The sequence below is a fragment of the Empidonax traillii genome, unplaced genomic scaffold, assembly GCF_003031625.1.
Source record: "Empidonax traillii isolate 1590-97213 ecotype Southwest subspecies unplaced genomic scaffold, ASM303162v1 scaffold1042:size202023, whole genome shotgun sequence".
Classification (NCBI taxonomy): Eukaryota; Metazoa; Chordata; class Aves; order Passeriformes; family Tyrannidae; genus Empidonax; species Empidonax traillii.
Window position 1 is genome coordinate 96,035 of NW_020956235.1, and position 21,579 is coordinate 117,613.

Genomic DNA, 21,579 nt, shown 5'->3' on the forward strand with positions numbered 1-21,579 from the left:
TTCCAACAGGCTTATGTCCCTCCTATGCTGGGGCCCCAGAGCTGGATGCAGCACTCCAAGTTGGGAGTAGAGAGGCAGAATCGCCTTCCTTGACCTGCTGGCCACACTGCTTTGGATGCTGCCCAGGATACAATTGGCTTTCAGGGCTGCAAGTGCACGTTGCCAGATCATGTCCAGCCTCTTATCCACCAGCACTCCCAAATCCTTCTTGGCAGGGCTGCTCTTGATCTGTTCATCCCCACGCCTGTATTGATACTGGGGGTTGCCCTGACCCAGGTGCAGCACCTCACACTTGGTCTTGTTAAACCTTATGAGATTCCCATGAGCACAGGTCCAGGTTTCTCTGGATGGCATCCTGTCCTTCACGTGTGTCAACAGCACCATTCAGCTGGGGGTCATCGGCAATTTGCTTAGGGTGCACTCAATCCCTTCATCTATTTTGTCAATGAAGACATTAAATAACACTAGTCCCAGTAGGGACTTCTGAGAGACACCACTTGTCACTGATGTCCATGAGGACTCTGAGCTGGTAACCACTACCCTCTGGATGCAAATATACAGCCAATTTCTTATCCATCCAATAGTCCACTCATCAAATCCAACTCTCTGCAATTTAGGGGGAAGGATATTGTGGGGGACCATATCAAAGGCTTTACAGAATTCCACATAAACGACACTTGTAACACTTCCTTTGTACACTGATAGAGTCGTTCCATCATAGAAGGCTGTTAGGCCCTAATCAAACACGGACATAAAAAGCAGCAGCTTGTTAAGTGTTACTCAGTCCTTACTACCCATGTGTCAGGATGAGTAGTGTCCTAAGATCCTGGACTTACTCCATGTGAATGGCAATGTTTTTCCATGCTCAAAATTCCAAGTGGGACAGGGAGACAGCTTACTGTCCTGCTCCAAGTCAGTCACTTTCACAACCCCGTTCCCACAGCACTGTTACCTGACAAAGAAGGATGGTATCAAAAGAAGACCAGTCAGGAAGGAAACCTAAGGAAAGACTGCCTCCAGGGTAGGAAGGCCTTTAGGACACACTCCTGGCTGTTCCCCACAGAAAGGAAGAACTTCAGCTCCCAGGCAAGTCACATTTCATGGACAAATCTTAGTTTTCTGCAACACTCCTGGGAATTTTCTTCCATCAAGAGCTAGAAGTAATAGTAACTTAAAACCATTATTTTTTCCTCAATCCACCTTTTCTCCATCAAATCAAGTATCTCAAGAAAGCAGCAACACATGCATACAATCAGAGCATAGGTAGCACATTTAACTCGGACAAGCAGGAAGAAGTGCTTTCACACAGGCAGGAGAAACATACTACAGGACCTATTTGAGAACAGTTTTATACTAAAAAGTATTGTATGTATCTGAAACAAAACAATGTTGTGTATGCAGTTTTATGCACCTGGCTGAATTAATCTGAAAGGTTTGTTCAATACAGCAAAGTAGCACATAAGTGATATACTATGAAAAGCAGGGTTTAAAAAGTAACACACCAGCAAGAAAATAAGAATTTACCCACCTTCCCACAGCCCCAGAACACACTTATATGTACTCTGTATCAGCAGACCAAAATAGTACCAAGTCAAGAGGGATAAGGAGAGTGAAGACTTACCGACCATTGTCACGGCCCACACCCCAGACTCTGATGCTCACAATGGGCTGCGAGTGCAGAACTGTGCGGTCCATGGGGTCGATCAGGTTCAGCATGTCATTTTCCAGTATAAGGTACATGTCTTTGCCCTGCAACTCCAGACAAAGTACAGTTAGACAGTGCATCACCCTCTCAAACTGACTGGGCTCAAGGTGCTATGCCTGTACCGCTCAGACTTGCTTCCTCTTAGTTTACTCAAAGTTTTGATTTGTTCCAAGAGCAATTGAAAACTAGTTCATATACTTCCAGTGTGAAAAAGATGTAAGATACTTTCTTTCTACTACAGGTTTAAACAATCCAAATCACAAAAAACTTTGATGTATTTTAAATACAACTCATTCAAGCCCAAGCTACTGAGTTCTTCAACAAATTCTGTGTATATCTTCTCTCCATTAAGTTCTTCCAAATACATGAGAGGTCGTGGTCTGTCTTAACAGTAAAAGCTTATATCAAACCCTGTACCCATGAGGCAGCAATGGGAAGAGACAGCAATTTGTATGTGTCAAAGGATTTAGAGAATATTCTTTGAAGAACGATTAAAGGGGAAAACCTAGCATTAAGACCAGAATGTGAATTCTGCTAGTGACTGCAGAATCCTGGAACCAGGATTTCTCCCTAACTCTTCTGGCATGTAAGAACACGGATAATGTTTTTTTCCCCTTACAGAAAACAAATTTAGAGACAATTTTCCTTTTGATGCTAATTCACAAATGCTAATCTTCCCCCTATTGCTATAGGTCTGCTGCCTCTCCTATCACACATAATACCTCTCTTCTTGGAGGCTGTACACATACTCTGCAGACCATGAGATCCCACAGAAATGATCCTGGACCTATTGCTAAGAGTTAAGACAAGCTCCTGCCAATCAAAAGAAGAAGGTGGAAACTATCAGCTAAATACAAGAGTAATTAGTTTAATCTCCATTGAGCCAGAATCTACAAATGAACAGAAAGAATGGAAATGATCTGACTCTCTACTGACAAATGTTTCAAAACCAACCTTTTCCTTCACCTCAGAGACACAGAACCCTCTTCCCAGTTGGTTACAGAGGCTCAAGTCTCAATGATGTCTAATTTTGTGTCAGTCTAAGAAATAAATTCATGTCACTCTGGGAGGGGCTTCTGCCACAGTTTGCAGGCTAGGCAGCACGGGGCAGGCACTGCCCACCTCCTTCCCAACAGTGAATCAAAGGGGAGCTGTGACACAGAGCTGGTAGTGCAAGTGCCAAGAGGGATGTGAGAAAGGTAGGGGACACGTGGTAAATGTGATGCCAACACAAGAATATTTTGCTTGATAGGAAGAAGTACGGCTGTGGCAGAGATGCAAGGCTGTATATACAGGCTGCTCCTTGAGAAGCAGAAATAAATGTAACTGTGACAGTCAGGCACAAAAATGGGGCAAACCAGCAGCACTGGGGTGCTAGTGGCATACATAAAAAGAAACATGAGAAATAAAACACAAAAACCAGGATGACACCAGACAGACCAGGATGATGAAGGAAACCAAAGAGAAAACAGAGTCATCACAAAGAAAAACTGGGAGAAATTTGCTTGGAGGTCAGAAGCAGTAAACAAATTGTGTAAAGAATGCTGCCAAGTATAACAAAGATTGCTTTTTGGATCCATTTTCTACTTAGATATTTGTTCCAGAAGGAAATTATTACAAGAGGGTAAAATCTGTTCATCATGCAAAATATACTGGGATTAATGAAACTGAATCCAAATTAGCTGGAACAAAATTGGAGAATGAGCAGAAAAGGAATATAAGTCACAGGAAATTATCCTAGCAATGCTCAAGGGATAGCCTGTCCACAGCCAGAAACAATATATTTTGCTAATTTTTGTAGCCTTATTATACAAAAGCTATTTTAGAGATGAAAACACTGCATAGGGCAAAAAGACATTATTTAGACAGACTGGGAGCATGAGCATAGGCTTTAATGTCTCAGACTGCTGGAGAGCTGCTGAGATCTGATGGTTCGAGATGAGGAAAGGGAAGAGCCATGCAGAGAAAGTAAATAGAGGAAAGAGAGGCTCAATCCCAACAGACCTCCCAGAAGTGTTACAGTCTAGGGTATAAAGGTCAATGGCAAGAACGTACCTTTTTCATGTAAGTGATAGGTGTAACATACAGAAATACAATGCATGGCAAAAGAGCAACTCAAACAGATGAGTAGCGTTTTTCTTTTTAGATTTTACATGTTAAAGCCGATAACAAAGCTTCTGCTGCATCAGGATTTTAACCAGGGTATGGGAGTTTGTGTGTTTTGTTTTGTGGTTTTTTAAATCATGAAAACTTGGGGATGGCCCTAGCCCAAATTTCACGTTCATTATTTTCTAGCTAAAGTAAATCTTTAGGCAATCTTAAAACCCCTATCTGCAGTCATCAGTTTTAGCTCCATAATAGATTTCTGCTATAATTGCTCCATCTGATACGTCAGTGACGCAGCACTGTTTTTTCAGATTGCTCTCTAAAACACACCTCTTCTAGTCACTCTTGAACCCTTACACTGCAAGCAGAAAAATGTGGTTGGTTGTAATGAATTATTTTAAAATCAAGAAGACAATTTATCTCAGGAACCACCTATTCAAGCACAGTGTCTCAACTGTTTTGTCAGGCTGATTTTTTTTTTTTTTTAAATGAATAGCAATCTTAATTGAAACATCCATTCAAGAGGACCAAAACTTTTTACCAGTTTGGCTTAAAAACCCACAAGGGATTCCAACAAAGAACAATGGAACAGACAGAGAGAAATATGGGAAAATGTGAACATTAACTCCTAAAACAAAGCACCTGTGATCAAAGCAAACAATTTATTTCAAGTTGATGAAAGTTCTGTCATCTGAAATACGGGTGAGATTACACACATGTAAAGACACTGGGGTTTTCCCCCTCCTGGGATCAGCAGTAAGTCCAAAGTCCGTGACTGACACACCTCTAATTGCCTGTCTAGCTAAATTACCTAAATAAAACTGATCCCAGACATAAAAAAAAAGGGAAACCTATGTTACTTTGTTAATTTATATATACAATATATATTTCTTACATAGAAAAATCCTTCTGATATTACTTGAAAGAGACAGAACACTATAAATGAGCTCCTCTAAACATAATTTTAATTTTCAAAGAGGCACTTGCTCTCTGTAGCACCTTGGCACTCCTGTGGTCATAGCCAGGATACTGGACTCGAGCCTTAGACTGCAACAATAACTTGGGAGACTGAATGATATTTTTCCTAAAATGTTTACTTAAATAGACAAGTCTTTCTTTTATTTTTTTTTTTTTTTGTTTGGCAGTACCATTTCTCTTAGATCACACAAGGGAACGTTATAACATTCACTCTTTTATCACTTATATATTCAGACCTTGTGTGGCAAATCCACACTATTGTAACCCTCCTAAAAACATGTCAGGAGAGAGGTAGAGAATTCGATTTGGCTGAAGTTTTAAGTTGTTCCATGAACAATCAAATAACAACGATGTGTTACCGTGTCTCCTAAGCCCTCTGCATATCCCACCTTGTCCTTTCTTGTTTTACTTACTGAGCCCTCCATATCTTCCACTTCTTCATGTGTGTCCCCAGCACACCTATTTTTCACACCACAAACCCTGAAGCTTCCTTCAGTTTTCCCTCTGAGTTCCCATAGCGTCCTGTCTCTGCTGCCAGTTCAGAAAGCAGCACAGAGGCCTGAAAGGTTCAGTTGATGAAGGTGCACTGACCCTTCAGCAAACCAGGAAAAAGAGCTGGGTTCTCTGTTTTTCCTTCAGTGTGTGAGAATTTGGCACCTTTCAAAACTGGATGACACTGGTGCACAGATTCGAGAGTTATTGGAGAGGAACTAGCAGACAGACTAATGATATACAATTAATTTCCTTCTGAAACAGTGATAAAACAATCATGTTAAAATAAGCCATCTGTCCATCAGTCCCAATCTTTTCATACATTTCAGAAGCACAGGTCATGCCAGTCTGGGTTTCCTCAAAGCCCTCTGTCACAGGGAAACCTTTGAAAATGCTGTTCTAAAGCACCACTCTCAAACTTCTTGTCAGGAAGAAGACTTGCACTGCATTTCAACAGTTTGGTTTATGTGTTCCCAGCACTGCCATTGCACAGGTGTGTACCAGCACAGATGTAAACACGAAGGCAAGATCTTTGTGGCATCTTCTCTCCTGAGCAGTTTGGAACAAAAAGGTTTAACATTTTCCTTGAACCCTTCTACACTTTTTGGCAGTGTATGGACACAGAGTATGGACATAGTTGTCTACAAAGTTGTTCTTTCAAGATGTTTTATGACATGAGAGGGATGTTCCAAGTGGAGGAAAAGTTCATCCTGTTCTTACCTCTCCCCAGATGCCAACAGTGTCTCTGATGTCATTTTTACAGTAAGAGAGTTGTCTGATGCAATTGTTCACAGCAACACTACTTTTTCCAGGAGCTAGATCTTCTTCTGCCATTTCTACCCAGCCCAGAGATCGCACAGCAAAGCACTGAAAAGAAACCAGAAAATATCTGTCATGCAACAGAAACTAGACAGCTAAGGTTAAAGATCCCCAGCTAGGAGGGGAACAAAATTAAGGCCTTGGAGATGGGCTTATGCTCAAAGAAAAGTAAATAAAAACATAATTTGTGAACCGCAAGGTGAAAACATTTGAAGGAACAAAGAAGAACGCATGACTTGCTATGCAAAGTATCTGTGGAGGCAACAGTAATGCATTTCAATGAAATACTTCTGTTTAATATAAAGAAGGAAGCAAGGGAGCAGAAAACAGTATGACAGAAAAATAAAGGAAAAAGCGTAACTACAGATAGAGTACAACTGAAATTTTAGCTGGGATCTAGAGCTCTAATTGAAAAGAAAGAAAATACTAGTGGATTATGTCTCTTGTGAGATACCCACTCATTGTCTGGCTTCTAACCAGAAAATTACACTTTTTTGCGGATTACAGCAATCACTTCTACAGTAAGTTTAACTAAAGTAGCAAACAATAACAAATTCAAACACTAAGAAAAAGATATGATATCGTAAGAGGAAAGCAGACTTCTTCTAGAAGAAATTAAAAATTACCTTTAAAAACCCCACAATTTAGTTATACAATTTTTTTTAGCAGAAAGATGTTTAGCCAACCAGAGCTCTCAGTTGGCAGAACAAGCCAAGGCAACATTACTTGGCACATATGGGGCTTTCTGCAAACAAAACAAAATGGGAGAAATTGCATAGCACCACCTCTACTAGAACAGAGAAGAAAAAGCTTTAATTCTGAGAAAAAAACCTCCACACACATTTGCTCTCAGGCTTTATGGTGGGAGAAATACAGACCTTCCACTAAGTCAACAGGAATTTGTCTGTGAGACCAAGACTTCCTCCAGAGGAAGGAATCTCACTCTCAAACAGCAATGCACTGCCAGCAATAGGCACAACGGACTGACTGTTGAACCTCCTTAATAGACACACCAAATGCTTAAGATGGTCCCTAAAGGTTCAGCAGTAGTAGACAAACACTCATTGTCCAGTGCTGCTGCCTTGTGCCACAGAGCTGGAAAGCAGACTGATCCTGGAGCTGCAACAGCAGGACCGTGCTGGAGTTACCAATTAATCCTTCTTCTTGAGATGCAATAAATAACTCAGCTTCAGAGTTCAAAAGCTGACACTGAATATTCATTTGCCACCTTCTAAAAAATGCTGGAAAGCCAGCGAGTAGATCAAGCTCACACACCATCACTAGTGTGCCATTTGGGAACAACTGTCCTCGAAAAGAAGCTACCCCAAAACACCAAGGTATTTTAAATATGCATAATATGTCAACTTTGGCAAACTAAGGGAGGAATAATATTCACCAGTGGGTAAAAAGATTAATGAGTTTCTCTCTCCTTTCCTTTAAAACTTCTCTTTCACTTTGCACAACTGCACTCATCCAAGCTCACTTCACTGTGCAGGAAACCCAGCCAAAGACCCTGCTTCCCATACCTCTGGTACCTACCCCAGTGAGTCACTAATGATGCATCTCATCCCAAGCATAAGAGAGCAAATACACTCTGCAATTGTGTAAAACCCTTCAGTGAGTGTGAGTAAAAAATGAAAGCCTTTCATGCCTCCAGATTTTTTGCAGATTTTTTATTTCTTTGCAAAGAAGGAAATTAACATGCAAATTCTCCCACACTGCTTCCTAACTCAGCTCCACTGGAAACCCAGGGAAATGCTGACTTTCAGTTTAAAATAGACATGAAGTAGAAGGTGAAAGAGTAGACAAAGGAGAGGTCACCACTCAGGGCTACACAAGATATTAAAATATCAATTTTTTAGCAATTATTACAGTTTTCTAATCTTAAGATTGCAGAATTGTTTCTGGCACATCAGATGCTCGTGAATCTTGCTGAAAGTGCTGCTATACCCACTGGGGTATTAAATATTTATCTTTGCAAGCTTAAAAACACCAGTTTTTACTGTACCATAAGAAAGGAGATTTTTTTACAAGTATTTAAATATTAAATTGAACAGCAGAATACTAGCACAGAGAAACATTTTCTAAATCATAACAGAGGTGAAGAACTAAATATATACAACAAGCATACTGTTTCCTCTTGACTCTTCTTATCTCAACCACATCTGTTAGCTGCTTTCTGAACACAAGGATAAATATAAACTCACAAATACTTTGGGTTGGAAGGGTTAAAGATCATAGAGTTCCAATCCCCCTGCTGTGGGGAGGAACACCTTTCACTAGACCAAGTTGCTCAGAGCGCTATGTAACCTATACACTCTCGCACTGAACAGTGTGTATCTTAAGAAGGTAAAAAATGGTAAAAGACAATCACTTCAGATTAACAACAGGTAAATCTCTGATTAGTAAAGATGGTGAACTGTTTTGGTTTTTTTTCCCGGCCTTTTTTATTTAAAAATTATTCAAAATCTATTTAAAATTCTCCAGCAGTGGCATCCACTGTATTTCTTCAGACCACTGTCATAACAGTACAGTGAGCTGAATGGGACACTCTTGTTCACTCCATATATTCCCCTCCATGTGAAGAGGGGATTGGCTTCCTTCCCCACTTCCATTCCCTGTCAGTGCTTCTAAACTAGGAAGACCTGAGAAAATCCCTTGGCTTCTGGCATCTGACAATTTTTTGTTCGTATATTTCAAAAGAAGCCCTTACCATAACCCAAACAAAATGCTTTAGAACAGCGTCGTGAAAACAAACCTGTTTCCCAAATATGGCAAACAAAAACCTCTCATCAATCCCAGGGAGACTCAACACCCCACTGACAAGGAAACGCATGAACCTGAGTATATACATAAATGAAACCTTCTTTTGATCAAAATCGACCTAAAGACCAAAACCCTTCCATTTCCTGGTTAACTGATCACACGTGCTGATGTGACTCGGCAGTGATGAGAGACCTGCATGCAGATGTCTAAACTAGAAAATATGCGGACTCAGTAATGTGTCCCTATGGGGTGGCAGAGAGGTGGAAGTCAGAGCACACATGCCTGTGTGTCTGTCTCTCTCCACATATTGCCAGCAGCTGGATTATAAGAATCCACTTCACGTTTTATTGCTGGTTGCTCTTCCCCCTCCCCCTTCATTGTTTTTCTTATAGGTTCTCTTCTCTTTAAAACAAAAGAGCACAAAACCCAGCAGAAACAAACCACCTAATGTCTCCAATCAGATATGACCTAATTTTTAGACCATGGCTAGCTGAGTTCGATGATACTCAAAAGCCAAGAGAAAAAGTACTTCCTTTGACCTGAAAGAGCTTTACTAACACAACCTCTTTTCTTCTGGAACTAATATCTAGAGTCAAACCAAGCTGAGCTGAAAACCAGAGTGCAGTTCTTTATTATGAGCTCAATAAAACAAACATTCCTGGTAATGCCAGTTTGTTATGTACCTCTACTCAAGGTGCACAGATAATTACTAGCAAATCATAATTATTTGCCTGTCATAATTTCAAAGTAATCCCAATGCCAACTTTTGGCTTACAGTAGACTACCTGATCTCTTTTCCCTGTTAGAGAAAGTTTTCTGTGCCTAGTCAGACCATCTGTTTGCCACCAGACTCTTTTCTAGAGCTGGCAAAAAAAAATCAGGTTTGAAGAAAACCAAACAAAGTTGATAAACACAGCAGGATAAAAGAGATTTAGGAATTGTAGACTGTGTTTGGATTACTGCTGTTTAGAACTGGGCAGATCAAAGATACTACCATGAACACTGTGTGGCTGAGAGAAGTGCATGGAAAAATGTCATTTAAACCATGGAATGTTAATAGTCTTGTATTTTTATTTTGACTGGACTTTGCATTTCCTGGACACTGTGCAAAGACAAGACCCAGGAAAAAAAGGCCACCATATTACACACTACCCCATGAAAGGACAGATGAAAAAAAGATGAAAACACAGGTATCACTGCTCAGTTTTACAGTTCTAGGGAATCTCTATTTGCATGGCTGCAAATCCAATTAATATTTCAGGGTAAATGGTCTGTAACCAAAGAACCAAACTCATAAACACTGTCATCCAAACTCTTTACAGAGCCATAAACTTCTCTAGCAGAGCAGTTCTGATCAAAAGCATCACCTAAAGCTGGGGAGCTGTAGGACTGAAGAAATGCATGAACCACGGATTACAGTTCTGCTCTTTGGCATTGCAAAACCTTCACCACAGGGTAGGGTTCTGCTCTGCAGAATGCAGAACCATGACAAAGTTCTGCACATAGGCAAATGTACACACTACCTGTCGGCCCACCATGTGCCATCAAAGAAAAGAAAAATGTTGAGAAAACCAAAGCAAATACAATCCCTTGCTAAACAGAGTATAAGAGATCAACTGCACATGACTGCTGGCAGAGTAATATTGGAAACTGGATGGGTTATAAGGATGTGGGTAGAAAAGATCCAATTACAGGGAGAAAATTAACAGAACATCAATTTGAGAATGAACTAATGTACATTACAAGGCTACAGACAGATTACTTCTCTTATTAAACAGCTGTTGGCTGCCACTGTGAACATCTGTATTAAACGTATGTTTGCCCTGATGCTTTAATTCTGTGCTACTTATTTCTTCTCTACTTCTGAGACTACAAGACTTGATTTTGAGCAGTTTCCCTTTGTTTCATTTTATGTTTTTCCTTTTCCTTTTCAAAGGTTATATCTGTCTGCAGACATACGTAAATCATTACAGTATTTAATAAGGCCTTTATCACAGACCACTGAGCAGGCTTGTGACTGGAACACAGCATGTAGGTCACATAATTAACCATTTATTACGCAGCTGGCATAATCTTCAAAATTTTACTTACATTTTCTTCGACAGTTTTAAAACAAAACAAACTATCGTATTATTTTACATGTTGGAAGATCAAGCATCATATAGCCACTCTATTCTGAGGAAGAGGCATGTTCCAGTATATTTGCCTGCTACACAAAAAGAAAGATTACACTGATTCCAGGTGAAAATATTGGAGAAGATCAAAGCTAGACTGAGTAACAAAAGAATAAAAAGATCTTAAGCAATCAATGAACAAACAAACATTTCCATTTAATTGACATGCACTGCATCCATTTTCTCAGAGAAATACTGACAGTTGTCACATAAAAGCTCTTAGTTACAAAAAAGTTTAAAATGAAAAATCAAAAACATACTAATAAGATTTTTCAACATTTTCAGCTTTCTGTTGCAGTTCATCTTGTATTATTTCAATTGCTGAAAATGTGCATGCAATAGGAAAATAAGCACACAGATATTCAGGTCACAACAGAATTCAGAAATCACTAATAAACGCTGTTTCAAGCAGATGATTAAAAACTAAACTTCTACGTAATTAAATATGAAGGCTTTACAAATACTGTAAAATAAGTTTTATATGAAGTTACTTCTCTAAAGGAGGCCAATACTGAATTTTCTGTTCTCTCAGTCTCTTACTCATTCTCCAAGCAACTACAGTCTCATTTTTTCCAGACTCACAGACTTCAATGTGTAGGACGACAGAAGTCCCTCTTTTGTTTTGAACTTAATACTTCTGTCTCAGTGGTTCCCACTGGCTTACAGCCAGAGGTTAAATCTGCACTTTCAAGGCAAGAAAATGCTGCAGGACCACTGAGCTGGTTTGAGATTTTTTGAATCCAAATTTCTTACTCATTATCATATTTTTAAGTCAAATGAAAATCTAGTCATTTGAGAAAAAATAGAACGCACACTACTATTCTATACTGACATGCTCTGTAGTTCTGAAGAAAAAATTAAAATCACCTTATTCTTTTCTTTAGTCTTCTCATTAAAAACCAGGTTTTGATTTAAGATGCTTTGCAGATACCTTGACTTCACATCCTAAAGGGATGAGTTAATGGACTTTGCTTTGAGCTAAGTGTGTTTTGCGTTTCATTTTAATACAGTGAAATAAAAAAGGTCCTTCCTCAGTGAAGACAAGGCAGTCATATTTTTCACTAGAAACTAATACAAGATGTTCAAATTAGAGTCTATTTTGCAGAGTAACTGAACTATTAGGATAACTCAAGCAGATTTCACTAATCTGCAAAAAACAATGACTCTAACAAACATATTGTCAGCAAAGACAAGCTCTGGAGTTTACAAGGCAGAAAAGAACATGGGCCTTCATTTCCTTAAAACTAATGCTCAGCACTTAACTTTAACCTGAAAAGCTGTATTTTCCTGATGTGGACTCTTCTTCAGGCTGATAGATTCAGTGGTTCTAATGCAGCCAGCAGTACTCTATTTCATACTGCGGTGCATAATTTTAAAGGGAATATGCATGACATCCAATTAAAAAAAAAAACACAACAAAACTCCTGAACAAACAAAGCCCCCTAAAAAGCTACCAACCTGTAAATTAATTCTTGGCCTTAACTGAATCAATGAAAAACCTTCCAGCTTCACTAAAGTCAGAATTTCATGTCCCTTTAGAAGCAACATTATTGCAAGTAATTTGTTTTCTGCAGAAATTATGTTTGAAACAGGATCCAAAGTCAATGAAGTTAAATCACCACTGATCAATTCCCACTCTTCAAAAAAACCCACTAAAATAAGCACAAATACAGAGTCCAGAAATCTTGAGGCATGGTGGGCCTCCCCCAGTTGAGGACCCACTTAGTGTCACACAGCCTCCCTGTAGCACCATGGTCATCATCTTCAAGCATACGGAATAATGCAAACTTGTGTAAGAGCAACACGGCACTATGTCGTACAGCATATCTCATGCTTTTAAATCTCTTCAGAGATATTTTTTTTATCTCCCACTCCCTCTTCTCTTCAATGAAATGCAGGAAATTTTGACAAGGAAAACTCATTTTTTAGAGTGAAATTTAGAAATAGAACTAATAACGAAATAAATATACATGCAGGCTAGAGCTATCTAAATATTGCTCTGTCATTCAACAAAATGTTCCATTTTAATTGATTTTTAAATTAACTTCCTCCATAAATGTACTTTGCAGCAAGTCCCCAATGGACAAATAACCTACCAAGTTTCTATCATGCTGGTTTCAAAATGTGTATGTGTAACATAGAACATACATAATACATATATTTATGTATACACATAAATATACACCACGCACTTTATCCATTAAAAATCTATGCAATTAAATGGTAAACATTGTAACACTGCAAACTAGAACAAGCTCTTTCCCTGAGCTGCCCTAAACTGGCAAGCTAATGTAAATAATTGAAGAGAAATGCAAAAATATCTGCCAGTTCATCTTGTAGCAAGATGATGAGCAGACATTCAAGAGGCAATTCACAATCAACAGGCCATTCTAAAGCTGAAGCTGATAGAGGCTATATATTGTTTTAGAGGTGAAACAGTCAGTCTCAAGTGGGGAGTATGAGGGGCTACAAGCTGTGATTCCCTCTGCACTGTATTAGCAAAGATGCTGGTGAGCTGACAGGGAGGTCTGCCAGCAACATCAGCCCAGGCTGTGCTAAACTGGGAGCTGCTTGCTCACAGAAGCCATCAGGCTGCTGGATGGCAACAGGGGCTTTTTGCCTGCGGCACGTAGGATGAACAATGCTGCTTCTCTCAGTTTCTGTCTATTCCTGAGGGCTCCTTCATCAATCACACACAAAGTACTGCTGGCTCATAAAGAGTTTACTGTGTTGCACCATAAAACAGTGGATAAATTGTGATTAAAAACAATTAAAAATAAGAAACATCAAAATATCAGAAAGTGAAAATTCTCTTCCAAGAAAAATAAATTTGCTTAGAGCAGCAGTTTGTTTATTCTTGTGTTCTACTGAACCACCACAGTTTGTTAAATGGTTGCATACAGCAAGATGCTATACACAGACTCCAGCCGAGAAAAACTGGACCTTGCACCTCCATGAAGATGACACTGGCACTTCAACCTAGTGAAGCAACAGAAAACCCTCCTTACACTGCCATCACTGGAAGAAACAGCATCATTAAAAAAAAGTTAAAACAAAATCATGCATATTCATGTTTTCTCAAACATGGCCAGCACTTCTTGGTAGAGGAGCTACAATTGTAAGAGCACTGCTGCACTTCGGAAATGGTTTCCCATTACTTGGAGGCCACAGCCATTGTGATTTCAGAGGCAGGGCATGCTGGCTCCGGTGCTGCCTCACCCACCTGGCAGCCAGGGAAGTGCCTCCCCACAAGGAGAATGGTCACTGGTGTGCACCTAAACTGCCCACACAACCTGGCCACTCACAGCACTCATAAGGTAGCAAATACTCCAAGGGAAAAGCATGACCCACACAGCTCCCATTTGCACCGTTCATCCTCCTGCAATCCAGTTTAAGTTCTTACTACCCCAACAATAATTCCTGGCCAACAGACCTGTGGCAAAGTCATTGTCAATACTGGAACTTCAAAGGCCAAGAAGATACTTTGTTTTTATTTGAAACAAAACTATTCCTATATTTTATCTTCTCTTTTCCCCATCATGTAGAAACCAGGCAGCCCAGTGCAAACCTATTGTACAGTGAATCTTAATAAAGCAAATCCTGATAATTCATCCAAATTCAAGACTGAAGTCTTGCGTTACAAATCTGGAAACTAACAGTAAATTTTAAATTTAAATTTTAAAGCAGTCTCCATTCTCTTTCAAGTAAGCAATGGCTTTGTGATATATCTTTTTAAGGAAGACTACAAGTAAAACCTCTCCACTCCATCCTCCTACTGCTTAGTCACTCATGTCCTGATCCTGCACGGTAGGTTCACATCTAATCAGATCCCAGAGATTTATGGGATTTCTAGAAGAGAAGGACTTGCAACATTTTGCAGGATCCAATTATAATCTGGAAGGGGTTGAGAAATTAAGGCACATTATCCCAGATATTTATATTTTACATATAACAAATAAACATCCTGTAACTCTGTACGCCATTAACAAAGTAAATAGCTGAGATTTGGGAAAACACTACAAATTCTTCTGCCCTGGACACCTCTTCATATTTGATTAAATTAGACTTCATTTAGGAACAAGGCGGAAGCAAATATCCTCTGGATGGAAATCTGTATGATGATGTACATCACATCACAACATTAGCACTTAACACCTAATGACAAAATAGATGTCAGAAGGACTGACTATCAATCACAGAGAGATAAAGAATGAGCAAACACACTCTCTGAAAGGTCTAGTGCACAAAATGAAAAAGACTAAAAAAAAAAATTGTCCAGGATATGTATTTTAGTGCTTTAGTTGGCTATTTCTAAAACTGCTTTTGAAGCAGAACATTTTCAAGCACCTGCACCATTCACCTGCAGCATCTCTATAGCTGGGAGGGTGTCTTAATGCTGCTAATGGCAAAAAGCCAAATTCAGAAACAACCAACCAGTTTAGAAACAGCCATCTCCATCACTCACCATTGCTACCCAGAAGCTGCAAGGATGGAATGCTGGAAAAACTGTTGCCATATTACATTAATTATCAAGACTGACCTCTTCCTGATTATTCACTGGATGTTTCAAACAGAAGATATGTGTTTTGACTCATAATTTTGAAAGCTACTAAAATGACTATCTGGTTGCTGAGAGGGGGAAGAAACTAAGTAGACCTTCTTGTCTTTGAAACAAACAAGAAATCCTTAACATCAAGCTCCACTACGGTGCTTATTTTAGTTTTAGGCTTGGTTGTTGTTGTTTTTTTTTTCAAGATCTTATTCCCAGGGTTTCCTTCTCCCCTCTGAAAGCCTAAGATGAGCCAATACCAAGAGGCAACAATTTTTTAAAACTACTTAAATCTTACTCTGTAGTTATTTAAAAATACTTAAGAACATAATTTAAGTAAAATTCATGAACACTGAGCATAATCTTCTTTCCTGCATTTTGTGAAATCATTTCTATAGGACTTCATCAATCCAAAAATCATTATCTTCAAAGAGAATCTTTAGTTTACTATCAGCAGTAGCTTAGTGTTAAAAAGAACTAAATACACACCATTTAGGCAAATCCCCAAAATGCAAAAATCTGCTGTTCACGAGAAACTTTCAGCTACCGGCAGTAAAATTCTTTGAAAGAAACAAAACAACTACCTCCTCCTGACCAAGGTACTATTCAAATTACTGAGATGAACATCAGAACTTTTCTTTCTCTCACTCTTGTAAACACTAGTTAGAATCATGGCTTAGGTTGCAACACAATGATTACCTAATCAAGAGCTGAGAAAGTAAAAGCAATCATGGCCGAGAGCTTTCCAAAAGGGAATAAGGAAATTTTTAAGCTCCCCTACAAACTACCCTGGAAAAACCTTAAGCTACTTTGGAAAAATTCCACCCACAGCAACAAATCTGATTGCCCATGGTTAAAAATTAAAGACAGAAAACACAGAGCTATTACAAGAATGGGAAACAGAGAGTTGTAAGGAGACAGCAATCCTCCTAGCCTTATTAAGACTAATTAAAAGCACTTGGCTTGTTAAGTGGAATAAAACTAAACTGAAGAAGAAACATAATGGTCTGCTATGAATGCATTAGTAGATGGCTAAATACAGAACAAGAGCATAAAAAATGGCTGAGAAAGTTTAAATAAATAAATAAAAGATTTTTGACCATAAAGGAAGGTAATACTTGAATCAGTTTGTCAGTTAAGACTAGTCAAGGCAGAATCCGCCCCCTCCCAAACGCTTAAGAAGAAACTTGTAGTTAATACATGGGATTATATGTTGTGGTTCCCTATAAGAGTAAAGGAACGGGTTCAAGATTTCTTTTAGTCCTGTTCTGTTTCCTAGGGAATGAAAATCAAAGATGGCTTTTGAAAGACACGAATTCCTATTCCAAAATCCAAGCAGAAATAACATTTCGGAAGAAAAAATGCTGAAGATACCCTATTTCTCTTTTAGATTAAATCTACTTTTGTAAAGAGACTTAAGATGGAATAACCTCCTCAGATTTAATTACCTTACTTGAGTCCATTAATTGAATTGAGGCTTTCTTCAGCATTTCATCTGCTCATGAGAAGACTATATGCAGCCTGAGGTTGATGGTGAAACTGCCTGAAAATGCTGAATACTCCCTGTTTGCATCAACAATTTTAGAAGCTACTGTGACTCTGAGAGAAAATTATGTACTTCACTGTGAAAAGAATTCTCTCTTGGAATTACTAGACATGGCAAAAACTCCTCTCTGGTTAAGTCTTCATTTGCATCAGAAATGAGATTCACGTCCATTCCCAAGCTGATAATTTACAAATGATCCTATGTCTAGACAGGATATTTACTTCTGGAAATAACCAGAAAGAAGCAAACACAGAATGCCTCCAAAACACGTACATTTGCCTACGTAGCAAGAAAAGCAGCTATGGATATTACATCCTTGGGGGGCACATAGAATTTTGTAAAATTATTTCCATTGTGCTATTTACGGGCCACTTAATAACAGTCACAAGTCAGCTTGTCAAAAACATCCCTCACATTACTCCAAAAAGTCCAACTCATTAAACCATAAGGCTCAGGTAGTCCACTGGAGTTCATCACCAACTCACTTTCTATGTCTCCAGTTGTGTTTTCATTCACCTACAGGTCAATCTCTGAATTAAACTGCCTGGGATCAGCATCTCCTGACACTATCCCTCTTGAAAACAGCCTCCTTCTCTTCCTTGAGATCCTGAGCATTTATTGGTTTCTGAAGTAGAAAACAGACTCTTGGTGCAAATGCTTACTATTCCCAAATAGGTGCAAATACATTGTTCCCATTCTTAGACACTGGCCCATAGCTGAAACCATATGGCAAGGCTGGAAAAGTGAAACTGCTGAACAGGCTAACATGGTCAGGTAACTCAAAAATCCATGCTTGACACAAAAAGAAGAGAATAAAGACATGTCCAAATATCAGGCCAAACAGGCCAATTCTGAAAAGGCTTCAGAAAATGAGTCACACGGGCTTTCCAGTTTTCATCCCCTTCCTAGGGACAGTGACAGGTTTCTCAGGAGGTTCAGTTTCCACACATGACCATGAGGAAAAAATTTAGCACCTTTCTATACTTCTACACACAGCCATCATATTTTACAACAATGAAAAAAAGACAACACAGAGGAATTTACAGTCCGGGATTGGTAAGAGCATCTTTTTACCTTCCTTGAAACTCAATTAGGAAGGCACACATTGCTCTATAAATTAACTAGGAAGGTTACGATCTGTCTCCTGGGAAGTACCAATTCAAAACTCATTTCTAGTTGTGCATGTTTTACATGCAGAATTAGGATCCCTGTCAAGTGCAATGAGCCATCTCTTCCAAGAAATTCCTATCAAAATGAGTTACTGAAATCAAGATGTTGGATGTAATAATTCTCCTCTTTCTGTTTCTCCTTTATGACCTTGTGCAGACAACCTGACCAGATGCCCAGGATATGAAACTATGAACTGCATCTTAAACACAGCATGTCTAGAAAAACATTTGTTCTTTACTGAGAATTTTGAATGCTTAACTGTGTTGCTGCATAAATAATTTTTCTTATAAGAATTAGATGAATTATATGACATGCTTTTCCCATGCTGATGCTTTTGCAGTGCTACTATCTTTGCAGAAGTTGACACTCTGGGTGAAGACAACTACTACGGCTTTCCACAAGGTGGCACAGTTCCCTTTGCTGAAATACAGCATTACTCTGCCAAGGAGAAATTTTTTATCCCTAATCTCCCCCCCCCCCAAAAAAAAAAAAGTATTGGCCAATGTCATGAATCAGTTTAAATACGTTTTAGATCTCTAACAAGGCTCAATTTAACAAATTCTCCCACTAGATAGTTTAATGAGTTGAAAAAAAGCTGCTTTCTCTTATGCTGAAATGAAGAAAAAGAATCTATGCTTTTCACCACACAAAAGCAAGCTTCAGTCTAAGAGAGTTAAGGCACCAAATACGGCAGGGGAGAGACTAAAGGGCTAAAAAAAACCCCCTGATTTTTCCAAATCATCAGTTTCAAATACTATGACTTCTTTCAGTCTCTCAATATTTGGGTTAAAATGGGACTAGCAAGGAATCAACCCACCCCACTCCCTTCCCACCCATGTGAGAATTAAAGACCCCAGAGCATTTTCCACAGGTGAAGATTTTCCCTGCTGTTTCTGGACCACTTCCCGTCCCTGTGACACATGGCCATGTTTGTCCTGTCCTTGGGGTAGAGATAGGCAGATGCACTAAACAGCTTTGCCCTCAGCCTCTCCTACTGCACAGCAAACATCAGTGCTGCTGAGCTTCACCTGCAGGACATGGTCAGCTACTGCCCATGCATAACACCCACATCAGGCAGAAAGCAGCTAAGGTGCTTTGACTCAAGTGATTTAAAAAAAAGCCAAAAACACGTATAGTTTCTCCTCTATTTCTTGTCTTGCTCCTCTCAGTCACTTCTATGAATCTTTCAGTGCTCAGTTTTGATTACCCACTTGAGCATTATCAGCATGGTCTTGCCTAAACCAGAGAAACAAAAACAGCTGTGATAGACGATTTCTGGCACTGACCCATTTCACAGACACCAGATAAGTATCTGTTCCATAAAAACTGAAGTTTAAACAGCAAGCCAGAGAGGGAAGGGAGATGATGAACAAGTGAACAAGTTATTTGTTCACAAAACAACTGCCACGATCCTGCATGAAGGAAGGGCTCTAAAAATACTCACTGCAAATCAGCTGGTAAAGAGTCACAGATATATTAAAATATTGCCTGCCTATAATCTTTCTGATACCCTAAGGCTTATCATGAAAGGAAGAATTCTATGGTTCTGAGGACTGGCACCCAACACTCGTCACTCCTCCAGCTCCATTTACCATACTTGGAATTTAGTGCCTGCCATTGTAATAAGCACAGCTGAAACCCCTGCCTTTTTAACTACCAGCCTGCCAAGCAAAACACATTTATTTACAACCAATTTAAACATCACAAGCCAAATAATCAAGATGACAAAGAAAATTATGTGCCCTGATCAGTCTGTTTTCTCTCTTAAAATATATCATTAATGCTATTATAATTATTAACTCTGTTACCTACTGTCTTCCTGCAAATAAGTAGCTTCTGATTCTGTCAGTCACTGCAGGTGTATGGCACAGCCAAAACACTTATTTAAATTACCTAGATTTCCAATTACAGAGATTCACATACATCCTTAAAAAGGGATGCAAGCACAAGGCAGAACTACCAACAAGACAAATTTTGTCTTGAGATATATATGCAAGCATTCAAAAGCTTCTGCAGCTTTTTTCTCCTCAAAACCCTTAGATTACAACAGTAAAGGCTCTGATCTAATTATGGTGCTTGGTCACATAATGATCTAATTTTTCTTTATGAATTGCAATCTCAAAGTAGGTTGCATCGTCTCTTCTAAAATACAAAGTTTCTTGTTCTAAAAAGTAACTTCCTTGTTACTAGGTGTGAGTTGAAGCAGACACATAAAAAAGGAAGAGAAAAAAGGGACAAACTTGAAATTAAAAGAGCAAATTTTGTCACTGAATGCCCCAGGAAGCTATCCAGCCATGACAAGCAACAGAGCCCTCTCTCACTCAGAACAGAAAACTCACTTAGTTGTGCAAGAAGACAGTTATTACAGTTGGACAGTAGAATCCTGAGTTCTAAAATCCAATTTCTTGGCTTTGAATTTAAAGTAAGTCTCACTTTCCTGACCAAACTGTATAAAGCTTTAAATCTGTGAATTCCTTTGATGGAATTAGTTGTGCATGGTCAATCCACATCGTACCAAGAGGAGGGGTACAGTTAATTTCAAAACTTAGGAGACATTCTGCAAGTTTATATTTACAACTGCAAAATTTTTAATTGTTATCCCATTGCAGATTTTCTTACAGACCTTGGCTTCTGGATCACTGTTGATGCTACAGGAATCATCATCATCAGATTGAGGACCATTTCTGTTTGAGGGGAAAAAAAGAAAAAAAAGGCAAACTCAGTCTTAAAATCATATGAAAATCACAGCACAATAGAAAACAGAGCTGGTCACTCCACTGAGACTTCTGGAGTTACTGTACCTGAGCTTCAAAGAGGCATAGCGTAATGTTGCTCCTTCAAACTCTTTCAGACTTGGGTCTGGGTTCACAGTGGCTGCATGCAGATCCTAGAGACAGAAGCAGTGCTGTTAGTATAGTTTTAATACTATTAAAAGAGTATTAAATACACCATCATGTTATTTTTATCTCAAAGGGAAATTAAATCCTCCCTGCAAAGAAGCGATAGTATTTCTGGCTGAAGTTGAAAAGAGGCATGCATATATTTCTCAAGCTGCATTTCATTCAGTGCAGGCATCTTATTTGTAACATCATGGCAGTTGCCCTGCTAGTTTAGATTGAATCCATTCCAAGTGGAAAGATCAGGAAAGGCAGCATGTTTGTGAGCTAGACATCCCTAGCAGTACCCCCATTCACTTTGGCCTAGGTTATGAATGACATTCATGGAAAAATAAAAAGGGAAAAAAACAGCCACTGCCATGCAAAAAACAAGGGTA

At 39.0% G+C, this 21,579-nt stretch overlaps 1 protein-coding gene across 13 annotated transcripts in view; it reads right to left on the reverse strand.

Moving 5' to 3' along the window:
* The window catches only part of APBB2 (amyloid beta precursor protein binding family B member 2), a 119,589-nt gene that overhangs the window by 40,103 nt on the left and 57,907 nt on the right, over positions 1–21,579 (reverse strand). For all 13 annotated transcript variants that reach the window (XM_027904321.1, XM_027904330.1, XM_027904323.1 and 10 more), the window contains 4 exons: positions 21,107–21,192; positions 20,929–20,989; positions 6,002–6,148; positions 1,622–1,749 (listed from right to left, as the gene is read on the reverse strand). In XM_027904321.1, the coding sequence (XP_027760122.1) occupies positions 1,622–1,749; positions 6,002–6,148; positions 20,929–20,989; positions 21,107–21,192 (422 nt within the window). The remainder of the gene's footprint in view (positions 1–1,621; positions 1,750–6,001; positions 6,149–20,928; positions 20,990–21,106; positions 21,193–21,579) is intronic.